This window comes from Macaca thibetana, chromosome 7 (assembly GCF_024542745.1).
Source record: "Macaca thibetana thibetana isolate TM-01 chromosome 7, ASM2454274v1, whole genome shotgun sequence".
Lineage (NCBI taxonomy): Eukaryota > Metazoa > Chordata > Mammalia > Primates > Cercopithecidae > Macaca > Macaca thibetana.
The window spans coordinates 108,258,483-108,276,784 of NC_065584.1; the positions used below are offsets into that span (position 1 = coordinate 108,258,483).

Genomic DNA, 18,302 nt, shown 5'->3' on the forward strand with positions numbered 1-18,302 from the left:
GTAGAGGTTTTTCCTTTTTATTTAGAGAGGAATGAAAGACCAGCAGTGCACCTGCTTGGATAATAAGCACGTGACCCAAAAGTTTGTTCGGGCTCCGTGGGCAGGAATAAAGCTGGGTATTCGACCTGGCGCAAGGACTAGCGAGAATGTCAGAATGAGGGACGTGGGGGAAGACTGAGGAGAGAAAGGGAGCATCTTCTTCAGCATCTTCTCTCCCTCTTGCATGCAACCCTTCCTGTACGTGGTCATTGGCCTGGAGAAGTTTACCCGAGTACTCCTCCACCGGCAGGGTTACTGGTGTCACTGTGCACCTAGCCGCCTCGAGCTGCGTGATTCATCGCAGCCTTCGGATCCGGAAGGATGAGCAAACTCCTTAAGTGTAATCGTGCCAGGATATTGACTTTAGTGCTCGAACGGGACTTAGGCCTAGGTGGTGTGTCTCATCAATAAACATTCACTGGGTTCTTAGTTTAAGGGGTTTGAGAAGCCTTGCCACCTCCTAGCGTTTATTATTTTTTTCTTTTGCCCCGACCTTTAGCCTCTGGGCTAATACTTAATTTTTAGTCACAGGAAATAAGTAACCATGGTGCTCAACAGTTTGGATAAGATGATTCATCTCCAGAAAAACACTGCCAACATCAGGAATATTTGTGTTTTGGCTCACGTTGACCATGGTAAGAATCCTTTTTAAAAGTGCTTGTTTTGATAAATAAGGGAGGTGTGTCTCTGTATGTCTTAGTGGAGTGAAGCTGTGGGCAGCTGAGAGTGGTGTTTGCTAAGAAGCGAGTCTTCTTTCCTTTAAAAGTTTTCTGTGATGTTAGGGAAGCCTGCCTTGCTATAAAGCGTTTGAAATGAACACAGTTACCTAGTGAGTAGCATTCTTCTTTGTAGTATGTCATGTTGTTTTTTAAACCAGAACTTGAATTTTTTGTTTTTGAAATGGCTTTAAGTTGCTTGACAACTTTTCAGATGAGGGTGATTAGATCCACAGGGTTGGAGATAAGATTACAGCAATATAGAGTGCTAGCATCTGTGTCCTTCTAGATGATATTCTGTTCAAAAGTCTAATAAATCTCTTTTGTCTTTTGTCACCTAGCATAGGTAAATTGAAAATCTTTACTAAACCAGTTCCTCTGACCAGATTTTAAATCTATAAGTATGATCCATGACCCCTTTTAAGAAAGACATGGATTTGAATTGATGTCCCTATTTTATTTAACAGGAAAAACTACTCTGACTGACTGTCTTATATCTAGCAATGGAATCATCTGCAGCCGCCTAGCAGGCAAGGTATGTTCTAATTTTATAAATACTTGTCGCATTTCAGTATTAGCTGTCAACAATGTAATGAACCATTTCCTGTGTTCTTTAGCGATCCAAAAGGGTATAAAACATTGTTCTTGCATCTAAAAGCTGCCAATCCATTTTGCAAGATTAAATTGCTGACGAGAAAATAGTAACTTCTATATTGCTTTGTATTGCTTTATATTAATATTTTATAAGTGCAAAAGTGAGTTTTTGCAACAAGCAAATGATACACAATTTTGGAAGCTTTACCAGAGTCTTTTTTTCTTGAGTTACCATGAGGGAATCTCTCTTCTTTGCAAAGTATAAAAGTGAAACACTATTTTTCACTAACTAAAATGAATCACAGATGTTATTGAAGGATTATAGTTCCACACAATCATATAGGGAGAATTCTTGCTACCACACAAGAGAAAAAAAGATTTTCATTATAAGAGAGTAAACAGAAGCAAATCTCTCTCCCTCACCAAACCAGCCTTGGTTTTCAAAATGGAAGCAAGAATTTGGACACTGAGAGATGGATGTAATAGTGTACAATAGTATGAATGTCAGTTCTAGCTAATTGCAGAAAATTGATTTTCTCCCTCTAAATATGCCTATGCTCATATGCGTGGAATATTTATTATCTGTTCTGAAATATTTATTGATAACATTCTAGCAATATCTTTAAAACATCATAATCTTTACCATCTGTTTTTAGTTTTTTATGATACTTAAGAAAAAAACAAACGAGAACAATCAATGCTGTCCACATTATCTGGCAGCTCCATTATTGCCGTTAGATGTTTCCTCAGCTTACTTTTTATGTCTAGCCACTAAAATCTATTTAGAAAGTTTATTCTCTTCTGAATAGGTTTAAGTCCAAGAAGTGCCTGCATGCACTTGCGCACTATTTGTATACATAGCGCCAACCCCATTTTAATATAGTGAGCTGTTCTAGGTTCTTCTTTGAGGACAAAAGTCTTGAGTTGCTTATGCTAGTTCTTTTTCCTGGTACTTGGGAATGCTCCCTGTGGTGTCTTGTGGTACCAACGAATTGGAAACTACTTTCAGAAAGTCAGGGGACATCATCCTGGGCCTCATCTTTTTCAATCTACATATCACCACTCGACTCCCATGGTTTTAATACTACCTGTATGCTGGCGACTCCCAAACTTGAATCTCTACTTCAGACCTCCTTTCAAACACCAAACCACATATTTATCTGCCTACTAGACATCTTTATTTGGATGTCCCTCAGATAAATGAAAACCTAGCATGCCCCAATTGATTATCTCACTCAGACTCACATTCCCCAGAAATAACATATCAACAAAGTTTCTATTATAAATTTGGCATCTCAGGCTAACATTCTGTTTAATTGACTTTCTCTCCCCCATTTCCGTCTCTCCTTTTCAAGTAGTTTTCAAATACTGTTGATATTACCTTCTAAATATTAATTTCTTCCTCCTTGAAGCAAACATGGAATGAATGGCAAACTGATAAAATTGTCAAAAATAAGAAAAAGAAAAAAGAAGTCACAATGTAAAACAAACATCTATAAGGTCTGTAGTGCTATTCTCTTTCATTCTTGGTATTTGTAATTAGTGTCGTCTCTCTTTTGCTTTAACTTTATTATCTTTTAATAGAACCAATTTTTGGTTTCACTTTTTTCTCTATTGTTTTTCTGTTTTCAAATTTATTGATTCCTGCTGTTATCCTCATTTATTTCCTTTTACTTTGCTTTGGATTTAATTTGCTCTTATTTTTCTAGTTTTATACAATGAAGGTTTAGACTGATGATTTAAGACTTTCTTTTCTAATATGAACCTTAAATGCTATAAATTTTCCTCAAAGCATTCCTTTAGATGCATCTTTCAGATTTTGATATATTTTCATTTTCATTAAATTCAAAATATGTTCTAATTGCTTTTGTTACTTTTGCTTAAAACCACTAGTTATTTAGGAATTTGCTGTTTAACTTCCAAATATTTGTGTATTTTCCACCTTTTTTTCTATTATTGATGTCTAATTTAATTCTGTTATGATCAAAAACACACATTGCATGATTTCAATTCTTTTATATTTGTTAAGGTTTGTTTTATGACTCTGAATATAGTTTATCTGGATGAAGGTTTCGTGTGCACTTGAAAAGAATGTGTATTCTGTTACTGTTGGCAGAAGTGCTTGACAAATGTCAGTTTGGACAACATCGTTGATAGTTTTGTTCAGGTTTTCATATCCTTATTCATTTCTCGTCTGTGTTCTATAGATTACTTAAAAAGAATGTTGAAGTCTCTAACTACAAATGCGTATTTTTTATTTCTTATGTTAGTACTATAAGTTTTTGCTTTGTGTATTTGAAGCTTAGGATATTGTGTTTGGGAAGTGGAAGGTGGGTTTGTGGTGGTTTCTCTGTTGTCCTGGTCCAGTTTCAGTCTTAGGCAGGCCCTGTGCCCCTAGGTCTCAGAAGCAGGGCTCTCTCAGTGCACCTGCCCCTTCACTTGATGTAGTAGGTCTCTAATTGTTGGTCCCAAGACAGTTTCCTGTTCTTTCTTCATGTTCAAGGTTTAGTGTTATTTTGCTTCTTGTTGTTGTTTTTCCTTTATGTTTCATCAAGTTGCAATACATCTTCACCTATTCATTGGGGCTGTCACAGTGATGCCTCTCCTGCAGTGGATATTTATCCTTTTTTGTTCTGTAGGTTAGAGGCATCCAAATGGAGCTTCCTGCTTTTTTTTTTTTCTTTTGCAACAACAACCATTCTTCTCTCCATGCCTGCACTATGAAGGAAACTTTCTGTGGTCTCCACCTTTCTCCCAATCTTTCTGATGGTCACACAGTGAACATCCGTAGGGAAGTGTCTATGAGTCGTTTTGGAATCCCTCTTTAGTGTCTGAAGTTCTCAGAGCTTCTGTACTCTCACAGTAGCTCATACTCATCTTTAGCAATTAGTTAAAGATATAATGAATTATTTTATACACTTGTGTAACAACTAGTCTCATTCCATGCCCTGCTTTGGGTGAAACAGTGCTTGCCTCCTCTCTCAACTGGGTGGAAGTTGTTTTTCCCTAAATGTCAGGCTAATTGGTTAACCTGTGATCTCAGCTTTCTAAAGGATTCATACACATTTATGATTTTGTAGATTATCTGGCTTTTTCTTATTGTTGTGTAGGGAACATAGTATTTCTGGCATTCTGCATCCTACACAGAATCTGAAAATTCTGGATTTCTTTATGGTGAGGTTTAAAATTACACCTTGAATTCTACAAATTCAAATTCCTTTACAGATATAGGGCTATTTTGACTTTTTATTTCTTCTTGGGTTACTTTTGGTAAATTGTATTTTTCAAAAAAAGTTATCCATTTTAAGTAAGTTCTAAATTATTGGCATATTTTAAAAAATAATATATTTTCAATGTGTGAAAAATCAATCTTTGAGTTTTAATCACAATATTTTGTTCATTTACACTTAGTGTAATGATCTAGCTGGGCTTAAGTTGACTGTATTGCTATTTGCTTTTGATTTTTCCCTTCTTTGTTCCCATACCCCTTATTTCCTGCCTTATTTTGCATTAATAAATGGCATTTGTATTATTCCACTTTACTATTAGAATTTTGACTTTCTATATTTTAAAAATAAAAATGAATTTTTGAACCTATTATGAGATTTTTCTGGCTCAAATTTAAATGGATATTTTTACCAATACTAGCATGGAAGAACTTAAACGGATATTTTTACCAATACTAGCATGGAAGAACCTGTAAGCAATTTAATTCTATTTAAATCCTCTTGCCTTTTGTACTACTGTTCTAACATATTTTACTTTTATACTTGTGTAAAAGCATAATATAGTAATTTTGACTTTATGTTGTCAATATTCGTTTATACTTACACACATATTTGCTCTTTCTATGTACTTCATCCCTTCCTGCATTTCATGCTTCTATCTGGAAGAAGTTTTCTTTTAACTGAAGAATTTCCTTTAATGCTTTTTGTAGTAGGTATCTCAGCTTTTTCTTTTTTTATCTGAAAACGTTTTTACTTTGCTTTAATTTTTCAAGGCTATTTTTACTAGATATACAATTCTCAGATTTGCTGGCTTTAAAATTCTAGATCCTTCTCGCACCTTTAGCACTTTTAAAGTGTCATTTCATTATCATTTAACTTCCATAGTTTCTGCTGAAAAGTCATGTATCATTCTGTTTAAAAGTCAGGTATAACTTTTTCTTTTTGTAGATAATGTACAGTTTTTCACTTGCTACTTTTAAGACTTTATCTTTACTTGGTTTTCGGAAGTTTGACAATAGTTGTTTAGGGTGGTTTCCTATATGTTTATTTTGGAGTTTGCTGAGCTTCTTGAATCTGTGGGCTGATTCTTTCAATTTTGGAAAAGTCTTGACCATTATCTCTTCAAATATCTCCTGATTCTTCATAGGCCTCATAACATTTTACTATGTGCTGAATGTTGTGTATAAGAGAATCATAAAAACTAAAATCAGTGTTATTTTCAACAGGAGACAATTTACTCTTTCCTATGTTTGAATACGGGGGAGAACACTTCATTCTTGCCAAAATCTGAGCTAGATCAGTGCTCAGTGGTACCTTTAGTTAGACATAGTCTTACTCTAGTTTCAAATGTCTCAAGAACAAGACTCGAGGTGTGTTTGTAGTAAGGCCCTCATTCTGGTGGAACTCTCTCCTAAGCATTTACTCCCAAATAAGACTGTGGGATATTCCTGTGGGATTTTTCTGGCCCAGTCTTCCAGCACACCATACCCTCTCCCCTTCAAACACTCAGTGAATGTCTTACATTGAAAAGCAGATATGTATCTGGGGCTCTTCTAGATTTCAGTTAGTCCTACCAGCCCACATCCAAGTGTTCCACTGCTTTCTCTTTCCCCTACTAGAGTTTCTCTGCTTATGCCAAGCTCAATCCTCAGCATAGGCCTAGACTTGACAAGTATTCCCAGAGAAGTAAATGGCTGGCCATATCAACTCACTGAGGAAGGGCTCCTAGCTCTCTGAAATTTTAGTGTTTTGCTTCTACAGCTGTCTGGTGCCCTTAAAAGAAGATTTTTAAAAATCTATACTTATGTCAAGCCCCTCAGTCTGGCAGTCAAGGGTCTTCCCAAACTGATCTCAATTTACCTTTATAGAATTACACCCCAGTCTCTCATCCCTGAAAACTTCTGATCCTCACCATGTCTACTGAATAACTGTTTCATTTTTCTGGTTCTATGCTTTTTTTACTCATTTCATTCTAGTTTTTAGAATATCCCTCCTCTTTCTACATATCAATACTTACTAGTCTCTGATGCATTCCCAGCTTGGCCTGAAGTGATAACTTACCAAGTTTAAATTCTTGAAGCGCTGTTTGTTCCACTAATTTTCTTCTGAATAGTGTCTTCCCCTGATGATATCTCATATTTTTGTCTAGTATACCAATTTTGTTTTTCATGCTATTGCTTTTTAAATTCTCGATTATAAAGTTTCCTTTTATATAGTCAATTTTATTTTAAAATATTGTATATATTTAAAATGTACATGATTTTTAACATGTGTATACACGCACAGTAAAATGATTACTAAAGTAAAGTGAAAAACATATCCATCTCCTCACAGTAACCTTTGTGTGTGTGTGCATGTGTGTGTGTGTGCATGTGTGTGTGTGTCTGTGTGTGGGGAGCACCTGAAATCTATTCTCAGGAAATTTCCAGTATACAGTACAGTATTATCAACTATAGTCATGATGCTGTACATTAGATCTCTAGAGTTATTCATCCTATACAAATTCAACTTTATAACTCTTGCCTGATATTTCCCCATTTCCCCCCACTTCTCTGCCCCGGTAACCATCATTCTATCCTCTGCTTCTATGTATTCAACTCTTTTAGATTTATACATAATTATGTATATTATTACATAATATATAATGGAATATATGCGTACTGTGTATATATATATTCATACATATATTTACACATCACAATTTATCCATTCATTGATTGATGCACATTTAGGTTGTTTCTTATCTAGGTTATTGTGAATAATGCTGCAATAAATAAGAGTGGAAATATTTCTTCAAGATACTGATTTCATTTCCTTTGAGTATACACTAGAGAAGTTGCTGGATCACATGAAAGTTCGATGTTTAATTTTTTGAGAGAACTTCATGTTGTTTTCCATATGGCTATACCAATATACATTCAAACCAACAGGGTACAAGGATTCCTTTTTTTCCACATCCTCACCAACACTTGCTATCTTTTATCTTTCCTATAATAGACATCCTAACAGGTATGAGATGATATCTCATTGTGGTTTTGATTTGCATTTATCTGGTGATTGGTGATGTTGAGTATCTTTTCATATATCTATTGAACATTTGTATGTCTTCTTTGAAAAAATGTTTATTCAGGTGCTTTGGTCATTTTTAATGCACCTTTTTTTTGCTATTAAGTTTCTTATTATTTTAAATATTAACCCCTTATGTGATACGTGGTGTGCTCATATTTTCTACCAATTCATAGGTTCCAATTTTTTGTTGATTGTTTCCTTGATGTACAGAAACTTTGTAGTTTGGTTGAACCCATTTGTCTATTTTTACTTTTGTTACCTGTGTTTTGGGAGTCATATCCAAAAAACCACTGGCAAGGTCAAAGTCAAGGAAATTTCCCATGTTTTCTTCTAGGAATTTTATGGTTTCAGGTCTTGTGTTTAAGACTTCAATTCACTTTGAATTGATTTTTATTTATGGAATAAGACTTCAATTTCGTTCCTTCATATGTGGATACTCAGTTTTCCCAATACCATTTATTTCATTTATTTGAATTTCAGATTCAGGGATTATATGTGAAGATTTGTTACTTGGGTATATTACGTGATGCTGAGATTTAGGCTTCTAATGATTCCATCATCTGATTAGTGAACACAGTACCCAACAGGTAGTTGTTCAACCTTTGCATGTTCCCCTCCCTCTCTCCTTTTGGTATCTCCAGTGTTTATTGTTTCCATCTTTGTGTCTATGTATACCTAATGTTTAGCTCCCACTTACAAGTGTGAACATGCAGTATTTGGTTTTCTGTTTCTGTGTTAAATTGCTTAGAATAATGACCTCCAGTTGTATACTTGTTCTCAAAAATAACATAGTTTTGTTTTTTATGGCTGCATAGTATTCCATGGTATATATACACTGCATTTTCTTTATATGATTCACCATTGATGGGCACCTGTGTTGATTCCATGCCTTTGCTATTGTGAAAAGTGCTACAATGAATGTACAAGTGCAGACAGAAGGATTTATTTTCCTTTGGTTATATACTCAGTGATGGGATTGCTTGTTTGAATGGTAATTCTACTTTTAGTTCTTTAGTTTAGTTTAGTATAGGTTGCAGTCAGAAGATGTAATGCCTCTGGCTTTATTCTTTTGGTTTACGATTGCCTTGGCTATTCAGGCTCTTTTTGGGTTCCATATAAATTTTAGAATAGTTTTTCTCTAATTCTGCAAAAAAAAAAATGATATTGGTAATTTGTAGATTGCTTTGTGTAGTATGACATTTTAATGATATTGAATCTTCCTATCCGTGATCATAGAATGCTTTTCCATTTGTGTAGTCTATGATTTCCTTCTCCTTGTAGAGATCTTTCACCTCCTTCGTTAGATGTATGCCCAGGTACTTTGAGTGTGTGTGGCTATTGTAAATGGGATTGTGTTCTTGATTTGATTCTCAGCTTGAAGATTATTGGTGTATAGAAATGCTACTGATTTTTGTGCATTTTTTTATCCCGAGACTTTGCTGAAGTCGTTTATTAGGTCTAGGAGTCTTTTAGCCGAATCTTTAGGGTTTCCCAGGTATAAATTACATTGTCAGTGAAGAGATGTAATTTGACTTCCTCTTTTCCTATTTGGATGCCTTTTCTTTCTCTTGCCTGATTGCTCTGGCTAGCACTTCCAATACTATGTTAAATATGAGTGATAAGAGTGGGCATCCTTGTCTTGTTCCAGTTCTCAAAGGGAATGCTTCCAGTTTTTTGTCCATTCAGTATGATATTGGCTGAGGATTTGTCATAGATGGCTCTTATTATTTTGAGGTGTGTTCCTTCAATATAGTAGTAGAAAAAATATTTAGGGCCAAAGTTGCGACATGAGCAAAGGCAGAATGTTGTGAAGATACATGACTTTTTCAGAGAATAACTGTATTATCAAGTGTGCCTCTCTAGACCAAAATTGAAAACTCACATGCTGTTGGCAAAACCCAACCTGCAGGTGGTTTTACCCTGCACATCATTAGACATTGTGGAATGCTTTAAAGCCTTGCTAAAAGGCTTTGTCGTATTTTTTCTTTAAAAATATATATATTGCGCGCTCTCTCTCTCTATATAAATATATATATATATATATATAGCTTTCCTCATTTTATTGATGACTTACTTGAACTAATATAAGAATCTTGGGCCAGGTGTGGTGGCTCACACCTGTAATCCCAGCACTTTGTGAGGCTGAGGCGGGTGGATCACCTGAGGTGGGGAGTTTGAGACTAGCCTGAGCAACATGGAGAAACCCTGTCTCTATAAAAAGTACAAAAATAGCCAGACGTGGTGATGCATGCCTGTAATCCCAGCTACTCGGGAGGCTGAGGCAGGAGAATCGCTTGAACCCAGGAGGTGGAGGTTGCGGTGAGCCAAGATCACCCCATCGCACTCCAGCCTGGGCAACAAGAGCGAAACTCTGTCTTAAAAAAAAAAAGAATCCTACACAGCATATGAGTGAGCAGTTTTCTCACTGGTTAAGGGCATAAGCCTCCATTGGGAGACAGGCAAAAGTTTAAGCTCTGAAACTCTGTAGTTATGCGACCTTAAGTATGCTACCCATCCTCTCTAAAGTTTATTCTTCTTCTTCTCAATGAAGAAAATAATGCATATTTCATAAAATGTTTAAGGGATTAAATGTGTTAATACATTTAAAGTCCTTAGCCAAGAGCATGGTATGTAGTAAGCATTCAAGAAATAGCTGCTCCCATAATGTAGGCTCCCGTTTCTGCTTCCCACCATTTTGTATATTATGCACTTTTAAAAGACTCTGAAAAACTGTAATAGCAAAGCACATAGCACAGTGTCTATTACATGGTAGGTTGTCAACTGTTGGTTTTCTGTGGTTTATGAAAGAGCAGATAAGGTGAATAATCCTGGAAAATTAGAAATATTTGGCCTAGGTCAGGCGGGGTGGCTCAAGCCTGTAATCCCAGCACTTTGGGAGGCCGAGGTGGGTGGATCATGAGGTCAGGATATCGAGACCATCCTGGCTAACACGGTGAAACCTCATCTCTACTAAAAAATACAAAAAAACTAGCCGGGCGTGGTGGCAGGCGCCTGTAGTCCCAGCTACTCGGGAGGCTGAGGCAGGAGAATGGCGTGAACCTGTGAGGCAGAGCTTGCAGTGAGCTGAGATCGCGCCTCTGCACTCCAGCCTGGGTGACAGAGCGAGACTCTGCCTCAAAAAAAAAAAAAAAAAAAAAAAGAAATATTTGGCCTAAATAACAGATGGCCTAAGAGATAAGATTATCTCTTTCTCAAAAACTTGAGTTAGGAATTCAGACAATAGTCAATAAAAGTTCTAGGAGGACAGTGTTTTCCAATAATGATATGTGAGCTGATCTGAAATGGACTGCCTCAGGAGGTGGGGAATTTCCTATCACTGGATAGAGAACTAATTTATTACAGAGAGGATTCAAACACTAGATATAGGTTACAATTATCCTTTCAGCCTGATAATTCTGTCATTATAGCATTAGAACCCTGGGTGTTTTAACATCTCAGTTTCTCTGTTATAAAACACAATGTTGGTGTTAACCTGTAAATTCAGGTTAAAATTCTGTGATTTTTTTTTCTTTTCATTGATTTTTTTCTTTATGGAATCCTCTTTGTTTACTTGAAGGTACAACTGTAACCGCTATGATGAGGATGATGCAAAGGCAGCAACAGATGCACAGGAGGTAAGTATATGTATTACAGGATAATAGTTGACTAAGAATGCACACTGTATGTTCATATTCATTAGAGAATAATTTTTTCTTTGAGACAGTGTCTTGCTCTGTCACCCAGGTTGGAGTGTAGTGGCATGATCTCAGTTCACTGCAACCTTTTTTTAAACATTTTTGTTCATCAAGAAGCTCTAATGATTATAGGTGAGCTGATTTGGAATGGAGTGTCTCAGGAGCTGAGAAATTCCCTATTGCTAGACAGGGAAATAACCCACTACTATAGAAGGGATCTGAACACTAGGTGTGGATTAGATTCTAAAGCACTTTTCATTCCTTTCAGTCTGGTGATTTTATCGTAATTGTAGAACCCTGGAATTTAAGAGTTCCTGCATTCACCCATTCCATATTGAAATTCCCAAGTTGTCCCAGAAATATTCTTTTCAAATGGTTTTCCTAGCTAGGATACAATCTAAAACATGGTTTGCATCTGTTTCTTACTGTTTTACTTGTTAACGTATCTTCAAAATGTATTTCTAATAAAAATATCATATATAGAAATGAATATATATGTAACCTAGTCTGTCGTATTGTTAGAAGTGAAAGTTTTGTCTCTCCCTTTTTAAAAAGACTGGGAAATTTGGCCCCACATGGTGGCTCACACCTGTAATCCCCGCACTTTGGGAGTCCGAGGAGGCGGATCACCAGAGGTCAGGAGTTTGAGACCAGCCTGGCCAACATGGTGAAACCCTGTCTCTACTAAAAATACAAAAACTAACTAGGCATGGTGGCTTGCACTTGTAATCTCAGCTACTCAAGAGGCTGAGGCAAGAGAATCACTTGAACCCAGGAGGTGGAGGTTGCAGCAAGCCGAGATTTCGCCACTGTACTCCAGAGTGAGACTCCGTCTCTAAATAAATAAATAAATAATAAAATGACTGGGAAATTACATTTTGTAACTATAAATGATGTTTCACAGATCTTCACAATGTTTGGATCTATTTAAAGGAGAAAAAAAATCCCTACAAATTCCAATATTGGCTTAAATTATATTCATTATAATATTATTTAAATATGTATCTAAACAAAAACCAGCTGTAAACTCTTATGCTCTTGCACAACTCTACAACCAAACCAAGAGAGCCACAAAATCAGTGAAATGCAAGTAAATGTTAATTTGGTAGATACTATTGTTGGGGTTTTAAAAATGTGTTGTTACTGTACTGTTAAATGTCATGAGATAACTTGTTCCCCCACCAATTTTCTTTTCTTTCTTAAATGATGTCCCTTAAGTCATATCCCACTTTGTATATATTTCTATATTTCCAACATTAATTTTTATGATGCATTATTTGATTTGCCTAAAATGTATTATGGATATATGTTCTTATCACCTTTTTTTTCCTCCATTAACCTGATGTAGTTATCTAGCCAGATGTGCTGTTTATCAACAAAGAAAATATATATGGGTTATCATTGACCTCACCAGGTCTTTATTTGGATGCCGGTAGAATCCCTTTCTGAGATCTATAGGGAGGGTGGGTTATGTGCATAGCTTTTGAGCCAGAGTCTAAGGTTTAGATTCTCGTCACTAAAATAGATTATTTTTCTATTTCACATCTGTTGGACTAAACTAGAATCTTCTATAACTGTGGGAGTACAAGGAAATATTTCCTATCACTCCATTGATTGATTGATTGATTAACTGATTGGAAGCCACGCCTCCCTGAAAGGATCACACCATTGCAAGCCTATCTGGCCTCCTCATCTTTCCCTACTCCCAAGCTCTGGCCTAGCATTTACTGGGAGTCATAGTCTGAAAAATTACTAGAAGTTTGATATATTTTCAAAAGATCCTCGATGGTGCCTTGACTGCCCTGCAAAAGATGTACCTGTGTTATAGAAAATTGTTGATTCATTATATTGTACCACAGTGCCGACAGCGGTGGATATTTGAATTTTCTTGTCCTCTAGACTAGGGTCAGCAAACTTTTTCTGTGAAGAATCAGATGGGATATATTTTTAGCTTTGCGTACTATATAATCTCTGTTGTGACTGCTCAACTCTACCTCTGCCCTTATAATGCTGAAGCAGTCATAGACTTAAATAAATAGGTGTAACTGTTCTGAGTAAATTTTATTTACTAGCTGGGAATGATGGCTCAAACCTGTAATCTTAGTGCTTTGGGAGGCCAAGGCCAAGGATCACTTGAGGCTGGGAGTTCAAGACCAGCCTGAGCAACATAGTGAGATCCCCCCATCTCTACCAAAAAAAAAAAAAAAAAAAAAAGGGTTTTAAATTAGCCATTTAAAATAGCTTAAAGTAGCTGAGACTATCAGCACATAAGCATGTTGGTATGTGCTTATAGTCTCAGCTACTTGGGAGCTGAGGTGGGAGGATTGCCTGAGCTCAGGAGTTCCAGGCTGCAGTGAGCCATGATCACACCACCACTCTTCAGCCTGGATGACAGAGACCCTATCTCAACAAAAACAACAAAGAAACAAAACAGTTTTATTTACAGACAGGTGGAATCTGGATTTTTCATGCAGGCCAGAGTTCGCATACCTCTGTTAAGCAGTCAAGTTTGTAGGCTTTTCCCCACTCCCCAAACTGTTTTCAGGTCACCGATTGCATTTCTCATTCCAGATTCTGACATTTGATTGGAGAATTTGTCTTGCTCAGGCTCGGTGGCTCACGCCTGCAATCCTAGCACTTTGGGATGCTGAGGCAAGAGGATTGAGTGCAGGAGTTTGAGATCAGATTGGGCAACAACTGAGACCCTGTCTCTACAAAAAAAAAAAAAATTTTTTTTAATCAGCCAGGCATGGTAGTGCATGCCGGCTGAGGTGAGAGGATCGATGAGTCTGGGAAGTTAAGACTTCAGTGAGCCATGGTTGTGCCACTGCATTCTAATCCAAGCAACAGAGCAAGATCCTGTCTCAAAAAAAGAAAAAAAAAGTTTTATTAGCAGTGTTGGTATGGGTTTTCTTTTTTTTTTTCATGTTGAATTTTAGTGAGAAGCAGTTTCAGGATTCTCAGATTAAATCAAGTTCCATAGCCTCATACATGTCAATACGGTAAGTGAGGGTTTTCATTTCATTTGGGGAATTTGACAGGCTTGAAAATATCAGTACTTTAGGGGAAGATAAAATGCCAAGCAGATTTTCCACATATTTTCAGATTGGCACAATTTTCCTGTTCATCAGCATTGTTTTGATACCTACCTGACTCTCTTGAAACAACATGGCTGTGGTTTTGTTTTGTTTTTTCCCTTGAGATGAAGGTCTCACTCTGTAACTCAGCCTGGAGAGCAGTGGCATGATCATAGCTCACTGTAGCCTTGAACTCCTGGACCCAAGTGGTCCTCCTGCCTCAACCTCCCCGTTAGCTGGAACTAGAGGCAACTTGAGGTGTGCACCACTGCGCCTAACTTGTGTTGGTTTTTTGAAGTGTTTCATTGTTGTATAATACTGGATCATGTGGTTAGCTAATTATGTAGCTCAGAATTAGTATTTCTAAGCAAGGGAACAACCATAGGGCCAAGTGGTACCTATTATGTAGGCTTTAAAACATGGGAGAGAAAGAGGAGGCAAGGATAAAGGAAAAGAAATAACGTATGTGTGTTAAGAACCCTTTGGATAGTGGTCGCATTTAGTAGCATTTATTAATAGTTTTCTGCAAATCAGGTACTGGAAATACTTTACCTTTTAAAAAGTCCATTCCCTCTAGAGATTTGTGGTATAATGGTAGAGGCCTTATATGAATAATTTTTACAATGTAATGAAACAAAACAAACCTAAACTAGATACATTGTTTCTTTGATAACAATATACTTTATGTATCTCTAAAGACAGACTCTTTTTACATAACTGTAATACCATTACAGTTGACTCTTGAACAATGCAGAGGTTAGGACACTAACCCACCCTACCCCCACAATGGAAAATCCACATACTACTTTTGATTTTCCCAAAACTTACCTGTTTTTATAGCCTCTTGTTGACCAGAAGCCTTACCAATATCATAAATAGTCAAACATATTTTGTAGGTTACATGTTTTATTATACTGTGTGGTTTTTTTGTTTTGTTTTGTTTTTTGTTTGACATGGAGCTTCGTTCTTGTTGCTCAGGCTGGAGTGCAGTGGCACGGTCTCAGCTCACTGCAATCTCTACCTCCCAGGTTCAAGCGATTCTCTTACCTCAGCCTCCCAAGTAGCTGGGATTACAGGCATGTGCCACCACGCCTGGCTAATTTGTTTGTGTTTTTAGTAGAGACGGGATTTCACCACGTTGGCCAGGCTGGTCTCTAACTCCTGATCTCAGGTAATCCACCCACCTCGGCCTCCCAAAGTGCTGGGATTACAGGCATGAGCCACCATGGCTGGCCTATACTGTGTTCTTAACAATGAAGTACGCTAGGAAATATTTTTAAAAATTGTGAAGAAGAGAAAATGTGCTTACTTTTCATTAAGTAGAAGTGGATCAGCTGGTTCCCGTGGCTCACACCTGTAATCCCAGCACTTTGGGAGGCCAAGGCAGGCAGATCGCTTGAGGTCGGGAGTTCGAGACCAGCCTGGCCAACATGGCGAAACCCCCATCTCTACTAAAAATGCAAAAATTACCCGGGCGTGGTAGGAGGCGCCTGTAATCCCAGGTACTTGGGAAGCTGAGGTAGAAGGATCGCTTGAACACGGGAGGCAAAAGTTGCAGTGAGCTGAGATCATGCCATTGCACTCTAGCCCGGGTGACAGAGTAATACTCCATCTCAAAAAAAAAGTGGATAATCATAAAGGTCTTCATGTTGAGTAGGCTGAGGAAGAAAATACAGGCAAGCTTGGTTTTGCTGTCTCGGGTGGCAGAGGTAGAGGAGATAGAACGGGATTCAGGAGATGCAGGCACACTTGGTGTGACTTTACAGAAAAACCTGATAATCTGTTTTGCGTTTTCGTTTCTCTAAAAATGTTTCTGTATAGTAGCAATCCTCCTTCCATTTGCTTTAGTTTCAGTGCCGGTATAATAGAAGGGTCCATTTATAAAAGAAGTCCAAAGCAGTCTTAAGTAATCAGAACCCTTCTGCCAGATTGTCTAATGTCAATTCATTTTCTGGCACTGCTTTTTTAGCATCTTCTTCCTCATCATCTGGCACTAGTTTGGAAGCAGCTCATCTCCATCAAGTGGTCTTTTAATTCCTCTGGTGTGGTGTCTGTTAGCTAACCCTTCACCTCCCACCTTTTTTTTTTTTTGCCATCTCCACAATCTCTTTCATGATTTCCTTGATGGGCTCTGTTATAGATCCTGTGAAGTCATGTGCTACATCTGGACACAGTTTTCTCTACCAAGAGTTTCTTGTTTCAGGCTTGATGATACCATGATTTTTTCTATAACAACAATGACGTCTTCAGTGGTGCACTCCTTCCAGACTTCCATGATGTTCTGTCGGGGTTCTCTTCGATAGCATTGACAGTCCTTTCCAGAGGCTTGATCTTTACATTTGTTTACATTTCTCTCAACTGTGAATGGTACCATATACATTCTGTAAGAGTTTGTGTGCATAAGTTTTGACAACTCTGTAGTCTTTATTAATAGATTTATGTATATTTTATGGTAGTAAATGATAACAGACTACATATGTTTTATGCATTCATGACAACTCTTTTTCTTAATGTTGGTTTGTCTGCAAGTGTTTTCAAATTGTTGCAAACCTCCAAAAAAATTTCAATGTATTTATTGAAAAAAATCCACATGTAAGTGGACTCACAGTTTAATCAAGCACTTAGAGTTCACAAGTTTCTCACTTGATAATCTTGTATTTTTTATTTCAAGTGTGGTATAGTAGTAAGAATATTGATATTTATCAGCCATAGTTTTCCCTTTTGTAAAATGGGAATACTAATAGACACTGTAATTTGTTGAGTGCTTTTTGCCAGATGCCTTACTTTTGTCTGTATCTTCCAAAGCAGCCCTAAAGCAAAATGGGCGTTGTTACCCTATTTTATGAGGAAAGACACTCATACACTACTAACTTACTCAAAAGTTACACATTGAGTGTCTAACAGGGCCATGCTTGTCTGATTCCATATGTTCATTCTATTATGCTCTTGTCTGTTACATAGGAATATTGTGAGGATCAAAGAACATGTGAAAACAAAGCCTAGTTACAATAATAAGCACACCAGTGCTAACTTGGGCAAAAGATAAGGATACAGAGCTGTCTAAGAGACTCCCAAAGGCAGGATGAGATTGGACTGGGAACTAGAAAACCATTTTGGACCCCTAAAGTGGTATTGTCTGCCATCTGTACATCATTCTCTTACAGCTCTTACTGCTGCTTTTCCTGTCAGTTACCCCATAGCTCCAGGTATTACATGTTAACATGTTAACTGTTCCAGATCCATGTAGAGAGAACCAATCAGATTCATGGGGCATGATCATCAATACAAACATGGGTGTTGAGAGCTTACTCAATCAGGAAGGAGATCTTGGAGATCAGAGTTAGCTGGCTTCACATCATGGAAATTGTCGGACAAAACTGAAATGCCCTGAAATTTTAATTTTTAAAATATATGTAATGAATTGGTATATGATAGATAATTGTGGCTATTTAGTCTTTACCAAATGCTTTGTTTCCATCTTGTTCATTTTTATTTTTTATTTTTTTAAGAGACAATCTTGCTATTTTGCCCAGGCTGAACTTGAACTCCTGGGCTCAACCCTTCTGCCTCAGCCTCCTGAGTAGCTGGGATCATAGGCATGTGCCACTGCTCCTGGCTCTTCCATCTCAATCTTAGGATGTAGTTACTATTTTCATTTTATAAATAAGAAAATAGAAGCTCAAAGAAGATGGGTAGTTTCCCCGAGGTCATCCTGTTAGTAAGTGGCAGAATAAAGTTACAAACCTAGGTTTTATTGGTCACCACCCACAGTGCCGGGCACTGGCGGTACAGCAGTGAACAAAAGGTCTGTTGGTTTGTCTGAAGCTCTCAACCTTGATTCTGCATAGACTCAGTGGAATTCCCAAGGTCACTCAACCAGTTAAG

The 18,302-nt window shown here is 37.3% G+C and overlaps 1 protein-coding gene across 8 annotated transcripts in view; it reads left to right on the forward strand.

Moving 5' to 3' along the window:
• Positions 1-18,302, forward strand: part of LOC126958080 (uncharacterized) — a 57,838-nt gene that overhangs the window by 532 nt on the left and 39,004 nt on the right. For 6 of the 8 annotated variants that reach the window (XR_007727060.1, XR_007727059.1, XR_007727058.1 and 3 more), the window contains exons 2-4: positions 565-674; positions 1,223-1,290; positions 11,223-11,280. Coding sequence is in view for 1 of the 8 variants with exons in the window: in XM_050796212.1 (XP_050652169.1) it covers positions 1,257-1,290; positions 11,223-11,280; positions 14,280-14,346 (159 nt within the window). In the remaining 7 variants the exon portion in view is untranslated. Of the gene's footprint in view, positions 1-564; positions 675-1,222; positions 1,291-7,780; positions 8,233-11,222; positions 11,281-14,279; positions 16,552-18,302 lie in introns of those variants that run through there. The other 2 variants (XM_050796212.1, XR_007727064.1) reach the window with 2 other exon arrangements.